This window comes from Ipomoea triloba, chromosome 6, assembly GCF_003576645.1.
Source record: "Ipomoea triloba cultivar NCNSP0323 chromosome 6, ASM357664v1".
Classification (NCBI taxonomy): Eukaryota; Viridiplantae; Streptophyta; class Magnoliopsida; order Solanales; family Convolvulaceae; genus Ipomoea; species Ipomoea triloba.
The window spans coordinates 21,117,020-21,133,279 of NC_044921.1; the positions used below are offsets into that span (position 1 = coordinate 21,117,020).

General features: G+C 36.1%; 3 protein-coding genes and 1 pseudogene across 3 annotated transcripts; 2 read left to right on the forward strand and 2 right to left on the reverse strand.

Annotated features, from left to right (window-relative positions):
• Positions 1-525: 525 nt before the first annotated feature.
• On the forward strand, positions 526-1,426 carry LOC116023651 (annotated as a pseudogene).
• A 228-nt stretch (positions 1,427-1,654) lies between these two features.
• On the reverse strand, positions 1,655-4,853 carry LOC116022881 (beta-galactosidase 7-like). The gene is given in 10 exon segments (XM_031263774.1): positions 1,655-2,380; positions 2,478-2,922; positions 2,993-3,348; positions 3,430-3,480; positions 3,482-3,637; positions 3,717-3,822; positions 3,916-4,004; positions 4,094-4,330; positions 4,474-4,543; positions 4,645-4,853. Coding segments are annotated over 10 exon segments (2,322 nt in total). The 3' UTR covers positions 1,655-1,777.
• Positions 4,854-7,706: 2,853 nt separating this feature from the next.
• On the reverse strand, positions 7,707-10,991 carry LOC116023652 (beta-galactosidase 15-like). Its single transcript, XM_031264652.1, has 10 exons — positions 10,827-10,991; positions 10,506-10,714; positions 10,334-10,403; positions 9,975-10,211; positions 9,797-9,885; positions 9,598-9,703; positions 9,313-9,519; positions 8,881-9,236; positions 8,408-8,810; positions 7,707-8,318 (listed from the first exon to the last, which is right to left on the reverse strand). Exons 1-10 carry the CDS (start codon positions 10,989-10,991, stop codon positions 7,707-7,709), a joined length of 2,454 nt encoding a protein of 817 aa, XP_031120512.1.
• Positions 10,992-12,567: 1,576 nt separating this feature from the next.
• LOC116021904 lies at positions 12,568-15,738 on the forward strand. The gene is made up of 5 exons (XM_031262427.1): positions 12,568-12,779; positions 13,018-13,639; positions 14,214-14,627; positions 14,865-15,061; positions 15,186-15,738. Exons 2-5 carry the CDS (start codon positions 13,219-13,221, stop codon positions 15,429-15,431), a joined length of 1,278 nt encoding a protein of 425 aa, XP_031118287.1. The 5' UTR covers positions 12,568-12,779; positions 13,018-13,218; the 3' UTR covers positions 15,432-15,738.
• Positions 15,739-16,260: the final 522 nt, after the last annotated feature.

Sequence of the window (16,260 nt, forward strand, 5' to 3'; positions counted from 1 at the left end):
ACGGAGCGATTTAAACTGTTTGTTTTCATTAATTAAAATGATGTTGTTTTGATCCATTGTGGATTGCAGTCCGCAAATTGCTCTTTCAATGCAACTTTCATTCTTCATCCGGGAAAGCGTAGTTGGGTGCAGTCCTCATATCACGGAATGGAAATTTTGTTGCAGTCATGAATGTTCTCTTGCCCAACGTTTCTTGTCACTTACAACCGAAGCTTTAGCTTGCAAACAAACTCTCTTAAATTTATTATCCATCTCTCCATATTATTATGAATAATCCTTTTATCATTCCTTATCTGACTAGGACTATTTATATCACTCTCTATATTATTGTTATTGTGAATATTCTTTTTACCATTCTTTATCTAACTAGGATTATTTGTATCCCTATAAATAATCTCTACATGTACTTTGTATAGCCAAATTATTCAATATCAATATTCCCAGAATTATTGTTCTTACTGCACGGAGAACATTCCTCATTAACTTAAACCTTGTGCCATTTCTCTATCTATCTATAATATATATATGGCTTTTCATACTAAGCCATGCATTGTAGCTTTATCATGTTTGCTTCTGCGGCTCTCCTCCTCCTCGCAATGCCAAGCGCAGCTCTCCCCTACATTTTACGACAAAACATGCCCTAACGCTCTAAACATCATTCGCACTACCGTAAGGCAAGCCGTGTCCACTGAGCGTCGCATGGTTGCTTCCTTGGTTCGTCTCAATTTCCACGACTGCTTTGTCCAGGGTTGCGACGCTTCCATCTTATTGGACGAGTCACCGACCATTAAGAGCGAAAAGACAACGTTGCCCAACCTTAGCTCTACCAGGGGTTATGATGTGATAGAGGCTGCAAAGGGCGAGCTAGAGAAAGCTTGTCCTGGTATTGTATCTTGTGCTGATGTATTGTCTGTGGCTGCACATGATGCGACTGCTGCTGTGGGAGGTCCATCTTGGACAGTGAAGTTGGGAAGAAGAGATTCCATCATGGCTAGTCATACCATAGATCTCCCTAGCCCTTTCGACAATCTGGATAGACTTATATCTAGCTTTGCAAGCAAAGGTCTTAATACAAGAGACATGGTTGCCTTGTCTGGTGCACATACTCTCGGCCAAGCTCAATGCTTCCTATTTCGCGCGATAGAATATATGGCAATGGTACTGACATTGATGCTGGTTTTGCGGAATTGTCCACAATTCCTTTGATAACAACTACTATAAGAACCTGTTGCAAAAGAAAGGTCTGCTTCAATCGGATCAAGTTCTATTTAGCGGTGGAGCAACAGACAACATAGTTTCAAAATATGAAAGGAGCCCTTAGGCATTTCAAGTAGATTTCGCATCAGTAATGATTAAAATGTCTAAAATTCAGCCTCTCACAGGTCAAAATGGGATCATTAGGAAGGTCTGCGGTGCTTTGAACTAGCTTCATTTCTTCAATTTAATTTTTCCTCTCCATCAATTTAATTAATTGTATTTCTCTTCTTCATAACTGTACTCATTGATTCGTATTCTATAAGGCACATTATGTCTTATTCTAAATCAAATGGTTAATTGAACCGTTGTGAGTGAAAGATAATTCTATTTGACGTCTTTTTTTCTTCTTTTTCTTGAAAGTTAAGAAATGGTATTGTATAATAATAATGCTCAGAAATCACTCTTTATTAATTAAAGCTAACCAAATGCCAAAATATCAATCTACCATAGCTAGCTAGCAACTAAACTAGCACTAGCTAAAACTGCCACTAAACGAAAACTATGAGAACTACAAAATTTTTTAGCAAACAGCTTCCACCACCAACTTCTTGCTCTGCTGCCCATCACAATTTGTCTCGCCGAAGATATCCTCAGTAGCAGCCACCGAGCAGGACTTCTTCCCCTCGCATGCAGTTTTGAGAATGGTTAGAGCGTCCTTAGCGCCACCGCAACTGCCCTTCTTGAACGACCCACACAGCCCTTGTGTTTCGCCAAAATGGGCATATTTAATGCCAGAAATAGGGCGGCCATGGCATGATATCTCAATCACCTTCTTCTCATAAGCATTTGCACAAACACTCCCAACCCTCACTGTATGGAAGCTCACATTGGCGGGGGTGCCTCCGATCTCCTCAAAAAGGACGAGTTCATTATTATCGCCGTCGTTAAGGAAGGATCGCGGAACATGGTACCATCTCTGTGTTGGTTTGCCACAATTTGAGACGCATTTGTTGTTGTCATATGATCCTCTGTAATCACAAGGGTCCGAGGCGCAACCTTCCTCGGCTAAAAAGCTCGGCCAGTAACGGCCTAAGTTGTTGCCATTCACCCACGCAAATCCCTTGCCTAAACCAAGCAAGTCCACCACAACTCCATCTTTTCCCCGTGGAGCCTTGAACGTGGTCTAAACACCCAAAACAGATAGTTAAAATTGATCTAAGCAGATTTAAGATCAGATAACAATCTTTGTATCTGCGTATAATGTATATATATATATTTACCTTGTACCAAGTCATCCTAGAATTGACAGGGAGCTTATCAGATTGCCACTGAGAAGCAAAGCGAGATTGATTACTGAACAGTTTGTTGGCTTCGCCATGGAGTCCAACCTTGTACGTCCATTTGTGGGAAGATATGTCTTTAGAGATGGTCTCATCGCCTTTTGTTCCAACGATCTCAACTGGGCCACCGGACAATCCGGTTCCAGCCAAATCGAAGAATGAACCATAGTTCTGGAGACCAACAGCAGCACTCAAAATCGAGATTTGGTTCTTTCCATGTCTGAATTTCACTTTGGTCTCGAAGACAGACTTGGGAACCCCATAAGTGGTCCAGTTGGAGCCAATGAAGTCCCCATTCACATAAAGGTGCAATGGATGGCCAGTGTGGTTAATCCTGATGCTCATATCATTGCTCCAGATGGGATCATCCTTGTCTAGGTTCACACTGCCATGTTTTAACAAGTTAGCAAAAGTTTATAGTTTTCAGAACCACGAAATGGGAATTAATACTATACCTTGTCATGTACCACAGGTAATCACTGACATCATTAGTGATCTTCTGGTCAAAAATTTTATTTGCAGAGAAATCTCCCTTGCCAAGGACCACAGTGTCATCAATTTTCTCAGGCCTCCATGACCATTTCAGTGAAGAAGGCTCCTTCTCAGCCGTGTTCGAGTCTTTCACCATGACATTAGTCTGGGTATTGACTTTGGCAGTGTTAAAAGCTTCTTTCTTGCAATCAGGCAGAATGCTAACAGACCAAGCAGGAACATCATAGTCAACTCCTTTGTAGTTGATGGTGGCATCAGATGTCTCATTTGCATTGCTAAAGAAGCAAGTTGATGTGCCATTCAAAGCATAAACCGTGACCTGAAAATGGGAAAAGATTAGATAGAAGGAGGTTGAACCATTGAAGATCAAAAGAAAAAGTGTATTATTGAGTCATATTACCTGAAGAGAATTGTCCAATTCAGTGGTGGTAATGTTTCCAGTGGTGAGGAGTCTTCTCAATGGAGTGTAACACATCATGGAGTTGCTTCAAATGACCATACTTTGGTTGCTTCACATTGCCATATTCATCGATCGGAGCATCATAGTCATAGGTTGTGGTGATATACGGACCACCAGCAGTGCGACCAAAATTCGTTCCACCATGATACTAGAAATGTATAATCAAAGTCGTAAGCAAAAAACCGATGATCAATACTAAAGAAACTAAGTATGAGGAGAACACAAACCATGTAGTAGTTCTGGAAAGTTCCTCCCGTCTGGAAAAACCTTGCCACTGCAAATGCAACATCCTCTGCAGTTCTTAATGGGTCTTTGCCTCCCCAGTTCTTGAACCTTCAATCCAAGATTTAGTTGAGTCATTATATTCCCACTATTTTCAAATTAAAGTTTTATAAAAATTGTCATATTTTCAATTCACTTGATTACCATCCAGTCCAATTCTCAGTCCACATCTTTGGGGTAGTAGGGTTCCTGGGCTTATATTGGTGACAATACCAACCATTGCAGGTTTCAAGCTGTCACCATTTAATTGCAGATTCATTCAATCAATCAATCAATATTGTAATCAATAAATGAATGGTAAAACCAAAATATATAAATATACCATTGGTTCAGGGGCATCCTTTTGCTGGCACATGAGCCATGGAACTCCAGTGTGAAGAGAGTCAGCAAAGTTTGCACACCAATCAAGATAGGCTTTTCCAGCAGCTCCATAAGGTTCATAAACATTGCCATACTCATTCTCAATCTGTGCCAGAATGATAGGCCCTCCTTGTGAAGCAAATAGCTTCTCCTTTTTCACCATGTCAACAATCAATGTTGTGAAGTTTTGCATCGCGTTCTGAAAAATTAACACCAAATAATCAGTCATCAATTCTATCAGTATCGATATCAACATTATCCAGCTTAACTAGACATTCATATACGATTGTGTCAGGTAGTATCGACACTCTAATTGTAGAGAGAGGGAGTACTGTAATTTACCATATACACTTCATTGGCGGTACGGAGCTCATGAACGCCGGGCAAATTGTGCAACCATACCGGAAATCCTCTGTTCGTCAATACAGCAAAGAGAAAATAAGGAAATGATTTGAGATTGATGAAAACAGTGGATTTTGTTATGTATGTAAGTATTTAACAGCAAATGATTACCCGTAATTCCACTCGGCGCAAACATACGGACCAATGCGGAGAACAGCGTGCATTCCGGCATCGCCGACGGTTTTGATAAACCTAATGAGATCGTGATTGCCGGAAAAATCATACTGACCGCGAATCGGTTCGTGAATGTTCCAGAAAACGTATGTCTCAATCGCATCCAGACCGCCTTCCTTGGCTTTCTTCATCAAATCCGGCCACATCTGCAATGTGAAGCGCAGTAAGTATTCGGCTTAATTGAAGTTCGTTATAACAGAAAATGTACTATTCTGTTGCTAAACAGGGCGTGCATGCACGAATAATAATCTATAGATACCTGGGCGGTGCTTCGGGGATAATGAATAGCCCCGGAGAGGAGAACTCTGGGCACGCCGTTGATGGTTATGGCTCTTCCATCATGATTAACTTCAATTGAAGAAGTTAAGCTAAAAGCACTAAAAAACAACAGGGAGATAAATGCAGCCAGGGTAGAATACGCCATGACTGTGAAAATTGATACTGAAAGAAATGAGTGAACGAAATACTTAGTGTCAGTCTCAGGTATTTATAGGAGGTAACATCAAAGCAGTTCAGTAAAAAACTCTTATCCTGAAATTTCAAATTCAGTGATTAACGAATTGTTGTTAAGATACTGATAAATATTTATGGATAATAATATTTATGTCATAAACATCAATCCATAGTAATAAACTAATAATAGAAAACAAAAAAAAATATAAAAGAAAATTGACAATAAATAAAATGCATAATATAAAGAAATCAAGGTCGTCCTATTTAATTCTAAATAATCAAACTAATTTTTGTTCACACCATACTAGTCTAAATAAAAGGTTAAGTGCGGGGTCATAGTGTGAGACCGTCTCACGAATCTTTATGCACGAGACGAGTCATGTAAAGATGAAATGTAATACTTTATTCATAATTTTGTATTGCATTTGCTAGTATAAGCATTACATTCCATCTTAACCCGACCCGTCTCACACAAGTTTTTGTCAAAGTGCTAAACTATTGAATTTTAAAATATTTTTAAATCGTAAAAGAAAGTTCTACTACATTAACTTCCAAATCTTATTATCTAAGTTTTACTCTTGTGAGTACTGATAAGTTACTTTTTGAGAAAATGACGCTTTTGATCTCTGAATTGTTTTACTTTTACAAATTTGGTCCTTGCTGTCAATTAATTTGAACAAACTTAGTCCTTTAATTGTCAATAGTGTGCCCCATCTAGTCCCTAAAATTATATAATTGTTAATCTATACTATATATAAAAGTAAAATCCTCCTATTTCATTTTCGCGTCCAAACTTTTGTAGTCAATTAATTAAATATTTTATTGGTCAAATAATTAATAAAGTTTATTTGGTAAGATAATGTAAAATGGAAATTAACTAATATCTATTAATTTGTAATATTGTTTCTATGTTCACGTATTAACATAATAACATAATACCGTGTAAAAAATATTAATTAGGTAATAACATAATAGCATAATTGATAATATTATGTATGGTATTCTATAATATAATTAGCAATATTAAAATATTATCTAGTTCGAATTCTATACGTTTATTTCTATTAACATCATACATTTTTATATTATTCATGGTTGATATGTAACATGCATTTATCCCTTTCCAATAACACTATTTAGGTTTTTTTTTTTTTTTTTTTATTTCAACTTTGAAATTTGTCCGCTTTGTTTTAATCTTAACAAGATTCAATTTTAAATTTATTTATATATTTTTTAGGAACATGAATGAATATAAATAAACATATATTATCTTCTACAAATAAGTAGACTTTACATGAAAATTTAGGATAATATCGATTAAATAATTGGTAAGTAATATATCCCCTCAAGGGATTTACAATTTAGTATGTTGCAATATTTAGTTTAGTCAAATTTTACTATATAAAATTTAAATATTTGTAAACTACATCAAATATATACGGTAAGAATATATTTACTAAATATTATTAAGAATATGTTGAATACTTATCAGTTGTTCATTTTTAAAATATTATTTATTGTATATGCTAGGGGGACTAATATAAGCAATTGATATATATGCTAGGGGCTCACGGCCATTACCTAAAATTGAAATTGATGTAATATTTAATAATCTTATAATTGATTAATTATATTCATAAATACTAATGTTTAATATATAATAATAATAATAATAATAATAATAATAATTTTAGTATATACGAATTGATATTCCTTTTAAAGAAAAATAATTAATTTGCATAATAAAGAGTAAATAATACAAATAAAATGCATTTTTCAAAAACAAAATGTAAATAAAATGGGATAGAGTGTAATAATAAGCTAAGTATATTAAATGACATAACTTTATTTTTTCGTAATGAAACGTAACAATAAATATAGAATATATTCATTCTTAAATGGTGTTTATTAAAAATATCAATAAATAAAATAGGATAAGGAATGAAAATCAATAATCTATCTTTTTTTTTTCTATTAATAAAAGTAAAATCCTCATCTTCAACTTTAATAGTATAGATAATTGGTAAGAAAATGTTATATAGAAATTAACTAATATATATTAATTGGTAATATTGTTTTCAATCTCACAAATTATACCTGATTCTCACGGTGGACATAAATTATACCGTAATTCTCACAGTAATAACGTAATTCACGGTAATATACTTTCCAAATTCACAATAATCGCATTATTATACTTTCCAAATTCAGTATACGGTTGCCTTTAGTAATATAACCTTTTTCAATATAATATAAAAATATGGTTCCATTTTAATTGTTTTTAGTTTAAGGTCATCATAATTTAAAGCATTATGTAATAAATTATAATCAACAAAGGCATTGGGTTTAATAATAAATTAATAATAATGCTCGTTATATTCTGTTTGAATTGTTTTTGTTTGTTGGAAGTTATCCTGATAAATCAAAATGGTGTAAAATAATAATGCTCAGAAATCACTTTTATTAATTAATTATTAAAGTTACTCAAATGCTAGCTAGCAACTAGACTAGCACTAACTGAAACTACTAAACTAAAACTATGGAAACTACACAATCTTCGAGCAAACAGCTTCCACCACCAACTTATTGTTCTTCGCATCACAATTTGTCTTGCCAAACACATCCTCAGTAGCAGTCACCGAGCAGGACTTCTTCCCCTTGCACGCAGTTTTGAGAATGGTTAGAGCATCCTTAGCGCCACCGCAACTGCCCTTCTCGAACGACCCACACAGCCCTTGTGTCTCGCCAAAATGGGCATATTTAATGCCAGAAATAGAGCGGCCATGGCATGATATCTTAATCACTTTGTTCTCATAAGCATTTGCACAAACACTCCCAACCCTCACTGTTTTGAAGCTCACATTGGCGGGGTTGCCTCCGATCTCCTCAAAAAGGATGAGTTCATTATTGTTGCCGTCGTTAAGGAAGGATCGCGGAACATGGTACCATCTCTGTGTTGGTTTGCCACAATTTGAGACGCATTTGTTGTTGTCGTATGATCCTCTGTAGTCACAAGGGTCCGTAGAGCAACCATCCTCGGCTAAAAAGCTCGGCCAGTAACGGCCTAAGTTGTTGCCATTCACCCACGCAAATCCCTTGCCTAAGCCAAGCAAGTCCACCACAACTCCATCTTTTCCCCCTGGAGCCTTGAAAGTGGTCTAAACAACCAAAACAGATAGTCAAAATCTAAGCAGATTTCAGATCAGATAACAATCTGTGTATCTGTGTATAATGAATATATATTTACCTTGTACCAAGTCATACTAGAATTGACAGGGATCTTATCAGATTTCCACTGAGAAGCAAAGCGAGATTGATTGCTGAACAGTTTGTTGGCTTCGCCATGGAGTCCAACCTTGTACGACCACTTGTGGGAAGATATGTCTTTAGAGATGGTCTCGTCGCCTTTTCTTCCAACGATCTCAACTGGGCCACCAGATAATCCGGTTCCAGCCAAATCGAAGAATGAACCATAGTTCTGAAGACCAATTTTCACTTTGGTCTCGAAGACAGACTTGGGAACCCCATAAGTGGTCCAGTTGGAGCCAATGAAGTCCCCATTCACATAAAGGTGCAATGGATGGCCAGTGTGGTTAATCCTGATGCTCATATCATTGCTCCAGATGGGATCATCCTTGTCTAGGTTCACACTGCCATGTTTTAACAAGTTAGCAAAAGTTTATAGTTTTCAGAACCACGAAATGGGAATTAATACTATACCTTGTCATGTACCACAGGTAATCACTGACATCATTAGTGATCTTCTGGTCAAAAATTTTATTTGCAGAGAAATCTCCCTTGCCAAGGACCACAGTGTCATCAATTTTCTCAGGCCTCCATGACCATTTCAGTGAAGAAGGCTCCTTCTCAGCCGTGTTCGAGTCTTTCACCATGACATTAGTCTGGGTATTGACTTTGGCAGTGTTAAAAGCTTCTTTCTTGCAATCAGGCAGAATGCTAACAGACCAAGCAGGAACATCATAGTCAACTCCTTTGTAGTTGATGGTGGCATCAGATGTCTCATTTGCATTGCTAAAGAAGCAAGTTGATGTGCCATTCAAAGCATAAACCGTGACCTGAAAATGGGAAAAGATTAGATAGAAGGAGGTTGAACCATTGAAGATNAAAAAGTGTATTATTGAGTCATATTACCTGAAGAGAATTGTCCAATTCAGTGGTGGTAATGTTTCCAGTGGTGAGAGTCTTCTCAATGGAGTGTAACACATCATGGAGTTGCTTCAAATGACCATACTTTGGTTGCTTCACATTGCCATATTCATCGAGTGGGGCATCATAGTCGTAGGTTGTGGTGATATACGGACCACCAGCAGTGCGACCAAAATTCGTTCCACCATGATACTAGAAATGTATAATCAAAGTCGTAAGCAAAAACCGATGATCAATACTAAAGAAACTAAGTATGAGGAGAACACAAACCATGTAGTAGTTCTGGAAAGTTCCTCCCGTCTGGAAAAACCTTGCCACTGCAAATGCAACATCCTCTGCAGTTCTTAATGGGTCTTTGCCTCCCCAGTTCTTGAACCTTCAATCCAAGATTTAGTTGAGTCATTATATTCCCACTATTTTCAAATTAAAGTTTTATAAAAATTGTCATATTTTCAATTCACTTGATTACCATCCAGTCCAATTCTCAGTCCACATCTTTGGGGTAGTAGGGTTCCTGGGCTTATATTGGTGACAATACCAACCATTGCAGGTTTCAAGCTGTCACCATTTAATTTGCAGATTCAGTCAATCAATATGATAATCAATAAATGAATGTTAAAACTAAAATCTGTGTATATAATATATACCATTGGCTCAGGGGCATCCTTTTGCTGGCACATGAGCCATGGAACTCCAGCGTGAAGAGAGTCAGCAAACTTTGCACACCAATCAAGATAGGCTTTTCCAGCAGCTCCATAAGGTTCATACACATTACCATACTCATTCTCAATCTGTGCCAGAATGATAGGCCCTCCTTGTGAAGCAAATAGCTTCTCCTTTTTCACCATGTCAACAATCAATGTTGTGAAGTTTTTCATCGCGTGCTGAAAATTAAAAACAAAGAATCAGTATCAATTCCGTCAGAACAACTAAGACATTCCATATATTATTGTATCAGGTAGTATTTATACTCTTTTTATATAGATAATAGATCATTGGAATTTACCATATACACTTCATTGGCGGTACGGAGCTCATGAACGCCGGGCAAATTGTGCAACCATACCGGAAATCCTCTGTTCGTCAATAGAGGAAAGATAAAATAAGGAAATGATTTGAGATTGATGAAAACAGTGGATTTTGTTATGTAATGTAAGTATTGAACCGCAAATGATTACCCGTAATTCCACTCGGCGCAAACATACGGACCAATGCGGAGAACAGCGTGCATTCCGGCATCGCCGACGGTTTTGATAAACTTAATGAGATCGTGATTGCCGGAAAAATCATACTGACCGCGAACCGGTTCGTGAATGTTCCAGAAAACGTACGTCTCAATCGCATCCAGACCGCCTGCCTTCGCTTTCTTCATCAGATCCGGCCACATCTGCAAGGTGAAACGCAGTAAGTACTCGCCTTACTTAAGTTTGTTATAACAGAAAATGTACTATTCTGCTGCTAAACAGGGCAAGCATGTACGAATAATAATCTATAGATACCTCGGCGGTGCTTCGGGGATAATGAATAGCCCCTGAGAGGAGAATTCTGGGCACGCCATTGATGGTTATGGCTCTTCCATTGTGATTAACTTCAATTGAAGAAGTTAAGCTGAAAGCGCTAAAAAACAGCAGGGAGATAAATGCAGCCAGGGTAGAATACGCCATGACTGTGAAAATTGACAGAGATGAGTGAATGAAATGCTTAGTGTCAGTCTCAGGTATATATAGGATGTAACATCAAAGTATATCAGTAAAAATCTCTACCTGAATTTTCAAGTTCAGTGTTTAACGGATTGTTGTTAAGATACTGATAAATATTTATGGACTAAATATTTATGAATAATAATATTTAGAGTAAATTGCCATTTTGGTAATCTGGATATTGTGATTTTGTTAATTGCAATCCACGACTTTCAAAACTGTTAATTTGGAACCTTATCTATTTAAATTTTATCAATTTTGATCACTTTCGTCAAATTGTTGGCTAAATCTCACCAGAAAATTTTAGTTGACCACATTATGTTGGCCGGATGAAAAAGGAAGAAACATGAGGAAAGACGAAATTGCCCTTGCGATTAAACATAATGAGGTCAATTAAAAATTTTCAGTGAGATTTGGTTTGCAATTTGACCAGAGTGACCAAAAATAATAAAAACGGAATGGTTACGGTATTAAATTAACAATTTTAAAAGTCGTAAATTACAATTAACAATACTCTAATAATCACAGGACTAAAATGACAATTTACTATAATATTTATGTCATAAACATCAATCCATAGTAATAATAGAAAAGAAAAAGAAAATTGACAATAAATAAAATGCATAATATAAAGAAATCAAGGTCGTCCTATTAATTCTAAATAAAATAGTCAAACTAATCTATGTTACTAGTCTAATTAGAAAAATACTACATGAAATTTCACTTTTTTACTCTCAACTTCTAGGGTCATATCCTTGTTTGTCACATCATGAAGTAAAAATGAAGGAGTAGAATTTAAAAGTGCATGTACTATAACTCATCTAATTACATGGCGTTTGCTTGGGGGATTTACAAGTACATTCCCACATAATTCCATAAACAAGAAAATTCATTCGATTAGTTTGAGGGAATTGCAATTTCACGTAATTGAAATTCCATCATTTTCATGGAATTAGAATCCAATGCACCCCCTTTGTATTTCAATTCCATGAATTTTATGAAGGAAAAAAGTAATTTTGAGACAAAATTACCCTCTCCTTTTTTAACCTAAAATTAATTTTTGACATCTCTTTTCATTATAGTGTACCCTCAACTCAGAACGTCAATCAGTAGGCTGCCAACCTCAATCAAATATATTTTCTCAAAACTCCCTAATTTATTTTATTGCTTTTGTTATGCAATTCTATGATTTATTTATAGCGTGTTACATAAATTTTCAAAAGTAAAAATTAGATTGGATCGTTTTGAAATAATAATAATAGTAAGTATGAGTATTCTGAAGTTTATATAACTTACTCTCTTACAATTTTCATGTATACCAAATATTAAAATTAAAATTTTTAATAATTATACTCCTACAAATCAAATCAAATTAAAATTTAAATTACTACTCTATTTCATATTATCCATTTTCTCATAAAATTGTAATTCTCATAATTTTCTCGCGGCTCACCCCAACCAAACCCCCGTTAAGAGGTAAAGTGTACCAGGTAAAGTGCTGGTACATTGAATTTTAAAACTTTTTTAAATCGTAAAAGAAATGGGGAATGGAAATGCGAAACAATCCAATAGTCTGGTATAGTTTCGCGGCATTTTTTGTAGCGTCAAATACGGCAATGGCGTTTTGAGTTTTGACTAGCGCATTAATTATGCTCTCTGATCGAACCAAACCGTCACCCATTTCCGCGGCCCCTTCATCTTCTCGCCAATCTTAGGGTTTACCGTCTCAGTTTCCAGATGATACTTACACTGGTAAATACTTTGATTCATGCATACTCTGTCTATATATTCAAATATGTGTATATTTTTGCTCAGTTGAATTAATTCCTTCTCGATAGATTTTTACTCACTTGAAGGTAAAGTATAGATTTTGTAAGCGATCTGTATGATTGCTGTGTTTTCCTTTTAATGGGACTGTAGATAAATGATTGTTTCCTCTTTATTTTATTTATTTTGTGATTGAGCTGTGTTAATAAATGGAAATTTGCAGATAATGGGTGTTGATTGAGCTTTTGAAGTTTGAAGTTCCTTGGAATACGAAATACTTGGGTTTAGGACTTTAGGTTATAGAATTGATACTCTGGTAAGCAAACTTTCTGTTTTTGGATGAGTAGAAGTTTTGGTTTTCCCCAGGAAATCAGGGGAGAATTGATAAGTTGAATTGAACCAACTTGGGGGATATTGTTTCGGGATGAACGTCGTCAAAGCGATGAAGTTCTGGAAAGCACGCAAATCAAATCAAGGGAAGGGTGCAAGGGAAGAGCTTAAGAATGAGAGTAGTAGGGAATTGGTTAAATCAGCCTGCGCAGATTTTGACAGTACCGAAGTGGATGATGACAATGAATTTATCAACAATGAACTGAGGGGCGGACTGAAGGAACATAGAAGAAACAACTCCATGATGCCGATTCCCATGGAGATGTCTCCAGAGGACGGGGTTGAAAAGAATGGCAATTATGAAGTACAAGAAGAGGGGGAGGAAAACATTAATGAATTGGGGGATTTAGAAGCTGGGAAGCTATTCTGTGCTAGATTTGATGCTGTATACGACAAATACTGTGAACGGATGCTGTGCTTTGATCATCTACAAGTCCAACAACTGCGCGAATTGGGTATGGTTTTCTTGCTTTAGTTTCACCTTGGTTTACGAGAATATACTCGATGATAAGGTGTTCTTTTATTGATTTTGAAATGTTTGTGAAACATTAGAATTTACTTTACAACGTAGTGCCCTTATACATATATGCTTGCACCATGCATAAAAAAATCAACTTTAATATGCTGCTGAGAGTTTGATAGTTTGATTGCTTATTATCATCTGCCCAAAAGAAAATAAAACTAAAAATCATTGAATTATTTTATCGAAACATAGTGTGGAAAGTAGCATAATCTGATTCCTAGAAGACACTTGGGATTTGAAAATCAAATTGTTTCTGAATTATCCAGCCATGCTGGATTTAATAAAAAATTATGATAACCTGATAAGGCAATTTACAATTTATCATGACTTCTTTATGCTGTCATTTTCTTTGTCATCTTTTAGGCATGGAGTCCACAAGTACATGATAAATGAAAGTCAGTACCATCTTTGATTCATTTTGTTCTTCTCTTTGGCCTTTACAGTAAAATGTTGTATCATTGATTCATCATGTTAATCTCTTTAGCCTTTATAGTAAAATGTTGCAGGTTCTTACTTTCCTTCAACTCCATCTCCATCTCCATCTCGAAAATCTACATATAAGAAGCTTGTGTCTACCTTTCACTATCTTTCTTTGAAGAAAATTGATGAACCTCAAGATGAAACTGAACACTTGCACCGCCCAGGATCCGATCCTTACCAGGATCTTGAAACAGCTTATGTAGCTCAAGTTTGCTTGACATGGGAGATAATTCACTGCCAATATACACAATTGATCCAGAAAATATCTTCCCAACCTGAAAGTTCCACCACCTACAACCACTGCTCTCAGCAGTTTCAGCAGTTCCAGGTTCTGTTACAAAGATTTATTGAAAATGAGCCATACGAGCAAGGTTTGAGGCCAGAAATTTATGCTCGTATGAGGAGTTCCTTGCCCATACTTCAAGTCCCCAAAATACAAGGTATATAAGCTCAGGGAACAGGTTTCTTGCATTAAAAGCATATTGACTATGTCCATTACAAATGCATGTGACTGAATACATGTGCTATTATCTGCAAACAGTGCTTTGTGTCTACCATCATAGCATATCAGTTTACACAAATCCTGCAAAGAATCTTTTTTTGAATACTATTGACTCTGTTACACAAATCCTGCAAAGAATCTTCTGTGTTGACAAAATCTGGTCTATGAATTCTAGGTTCCATTAAGAGAAAGATGGAAGAGGAGTTGGTAGTTCTAGCCCCCGATCTAATTAAAATAATTGAAGGCTCAATCTCGACCTTTCATCTATTTCTGAATGTGGAAAAGAAAAAATCAGGTGGTGCCAGTAATCTTGTAGGAGTTGAGAACAGGACATCCACACCATTGGAACATATTCAATCTTCTCTTGAGAAAGTAAGTGTTATACTACAACCGAACTGAAGAAATGTATTTATAAGATTTTGACACTGGAGTTAGCTTATAATTAATTTGATATGTACACTGTTTTCATTAAAGTGATATTCACTTTACAATGCAGAAAGCGATTAAACTGAAGTATCAGTGGAAGAAAAAAAAGAACTGGAAAAAGAAGTCCCGGACTTGCACACCAGCAGGTGCAGACTTATTGCTTGGGCTAGTGGATGTCGAAGTCATGGAAAGGGTTTTAAGAATGGATAAAATTACCAAGGAGCAGTTATTCTGGTGTGAAGAGAAGATGAAAAAACTAGATCTATCGAGGGGCAAGTTGCAGAGGGATCCCTCTCCCCTCTTGTTTCCTTGTTAGCTCCTCCTAACAAAGGTGGATTAGGTATACAGTTCTTTTTACCTCTTATGGGTTACTTTTCAAAGTTAAAATCATATTCTTATTGAAAAGGCTACATCTACTCCCAGCTTCTACTTCCACACTCATATTGTTGATATAAACACTCTTAGTAGGACCCACATGATGAAAATGTCTAATCGTAACTTGCCATGTAAGGGAGTAAAAAGTGATGGAGTAGAAATTTGGAGTATGTGTAGTAGAACTCTATTCTTATATATCAAAGAATCCTGAATGAAATGGTAATCTGTGTCTTTTTGACCTTTTTTCAGTGTTCAGACACTTCTTTTTTCTCTCTTTTTTTTTCTTTTTTTTTTTTTTTGAAAAAACCAGGAATCTGCATTTAATCATTGGATTTTATCTGAACTGTGATTGGGGAATCTTGCTTGGAGCTTGGGTTGGTAGTACTATAAATGGCTTAAAATGAGATTTCTGGTCAATTTTAGGTCTTAAATTGTGTGGTTGGCATGACATTTATGAGGCCTATTACTGTAGTCTCTACCAGTCCCTGACCACATCAAACTTTTAGTCTCTTTCATCCGTACTTGAACACGATAAGACTGACATGGCTGAAAAGGGTGTGTTCTGACCAAATAGTCTTGGACTCAAGTACATAATTGTTACTTCTAGTGCTAACTTTTGGAAAATTTTATCATGTATTTTAGGTATGAGAATATTATAGGATAACTTGAAGGAAAGTGATATGTCATGGGACATTAGTCTCAAAATACTTGTAACTCAAAGGTGGGGTTTACATAATCCAGTGAAAAATTACAATGTAGTATCTGTTCAT

What these genes read in the sequence shown, in the direction of transcription:
- LOC116021904 (XM_031262427.1), top strand. Translation starts at nt 13,219, where the DNA reads ATGAACGTCGTCAAAGCGATGAAGTTCTGGAAAGCACGCAAATCAAAT. An exon ending in CCAACAACTGCGCGAATTGG is followed by an intron (nt 13,640 to 14,213) that starts GTATGGTTTTCT and finishes AAAATGTTGCAG; the next exon opens with GTTCTTACTTTCCTTCAACT. An exon ending in TCAAGTCCCCAAAATACAAG is followed by an intron (nt 14,628 to 14,864) that starts GTATATAAGCTC and finishes TATGAATTCTAG; the next exon opens with GTTCCATTAAGAGAAAGATG.
- LOC116023652 (XM_031264652.1), bottom strand. Translation starts at nt 10,991, where the DNA reads ATGGCGTATTCTACCCTGGCTGCATTTATCTCCCTGCTGTTTTTTAGC. An exon ending in ATCCCCGAAGCACCGCCGAG is followed by an intron (nt 10,715 to 10,826) that starts GTATCTATAGAT and finishes TTCACCTTGCAG; the next exon opens with ATGTGGCCGGATCTGATGAA. An exon ending in CTTTCCAGAACTACTACATG is followed by an intron (nt 9,520 to 9,597) that starts GTTTGTGTTCTC and finishes ATACATTTCTAG; the next exon opens with TATCATGGTGGAACGAATTT.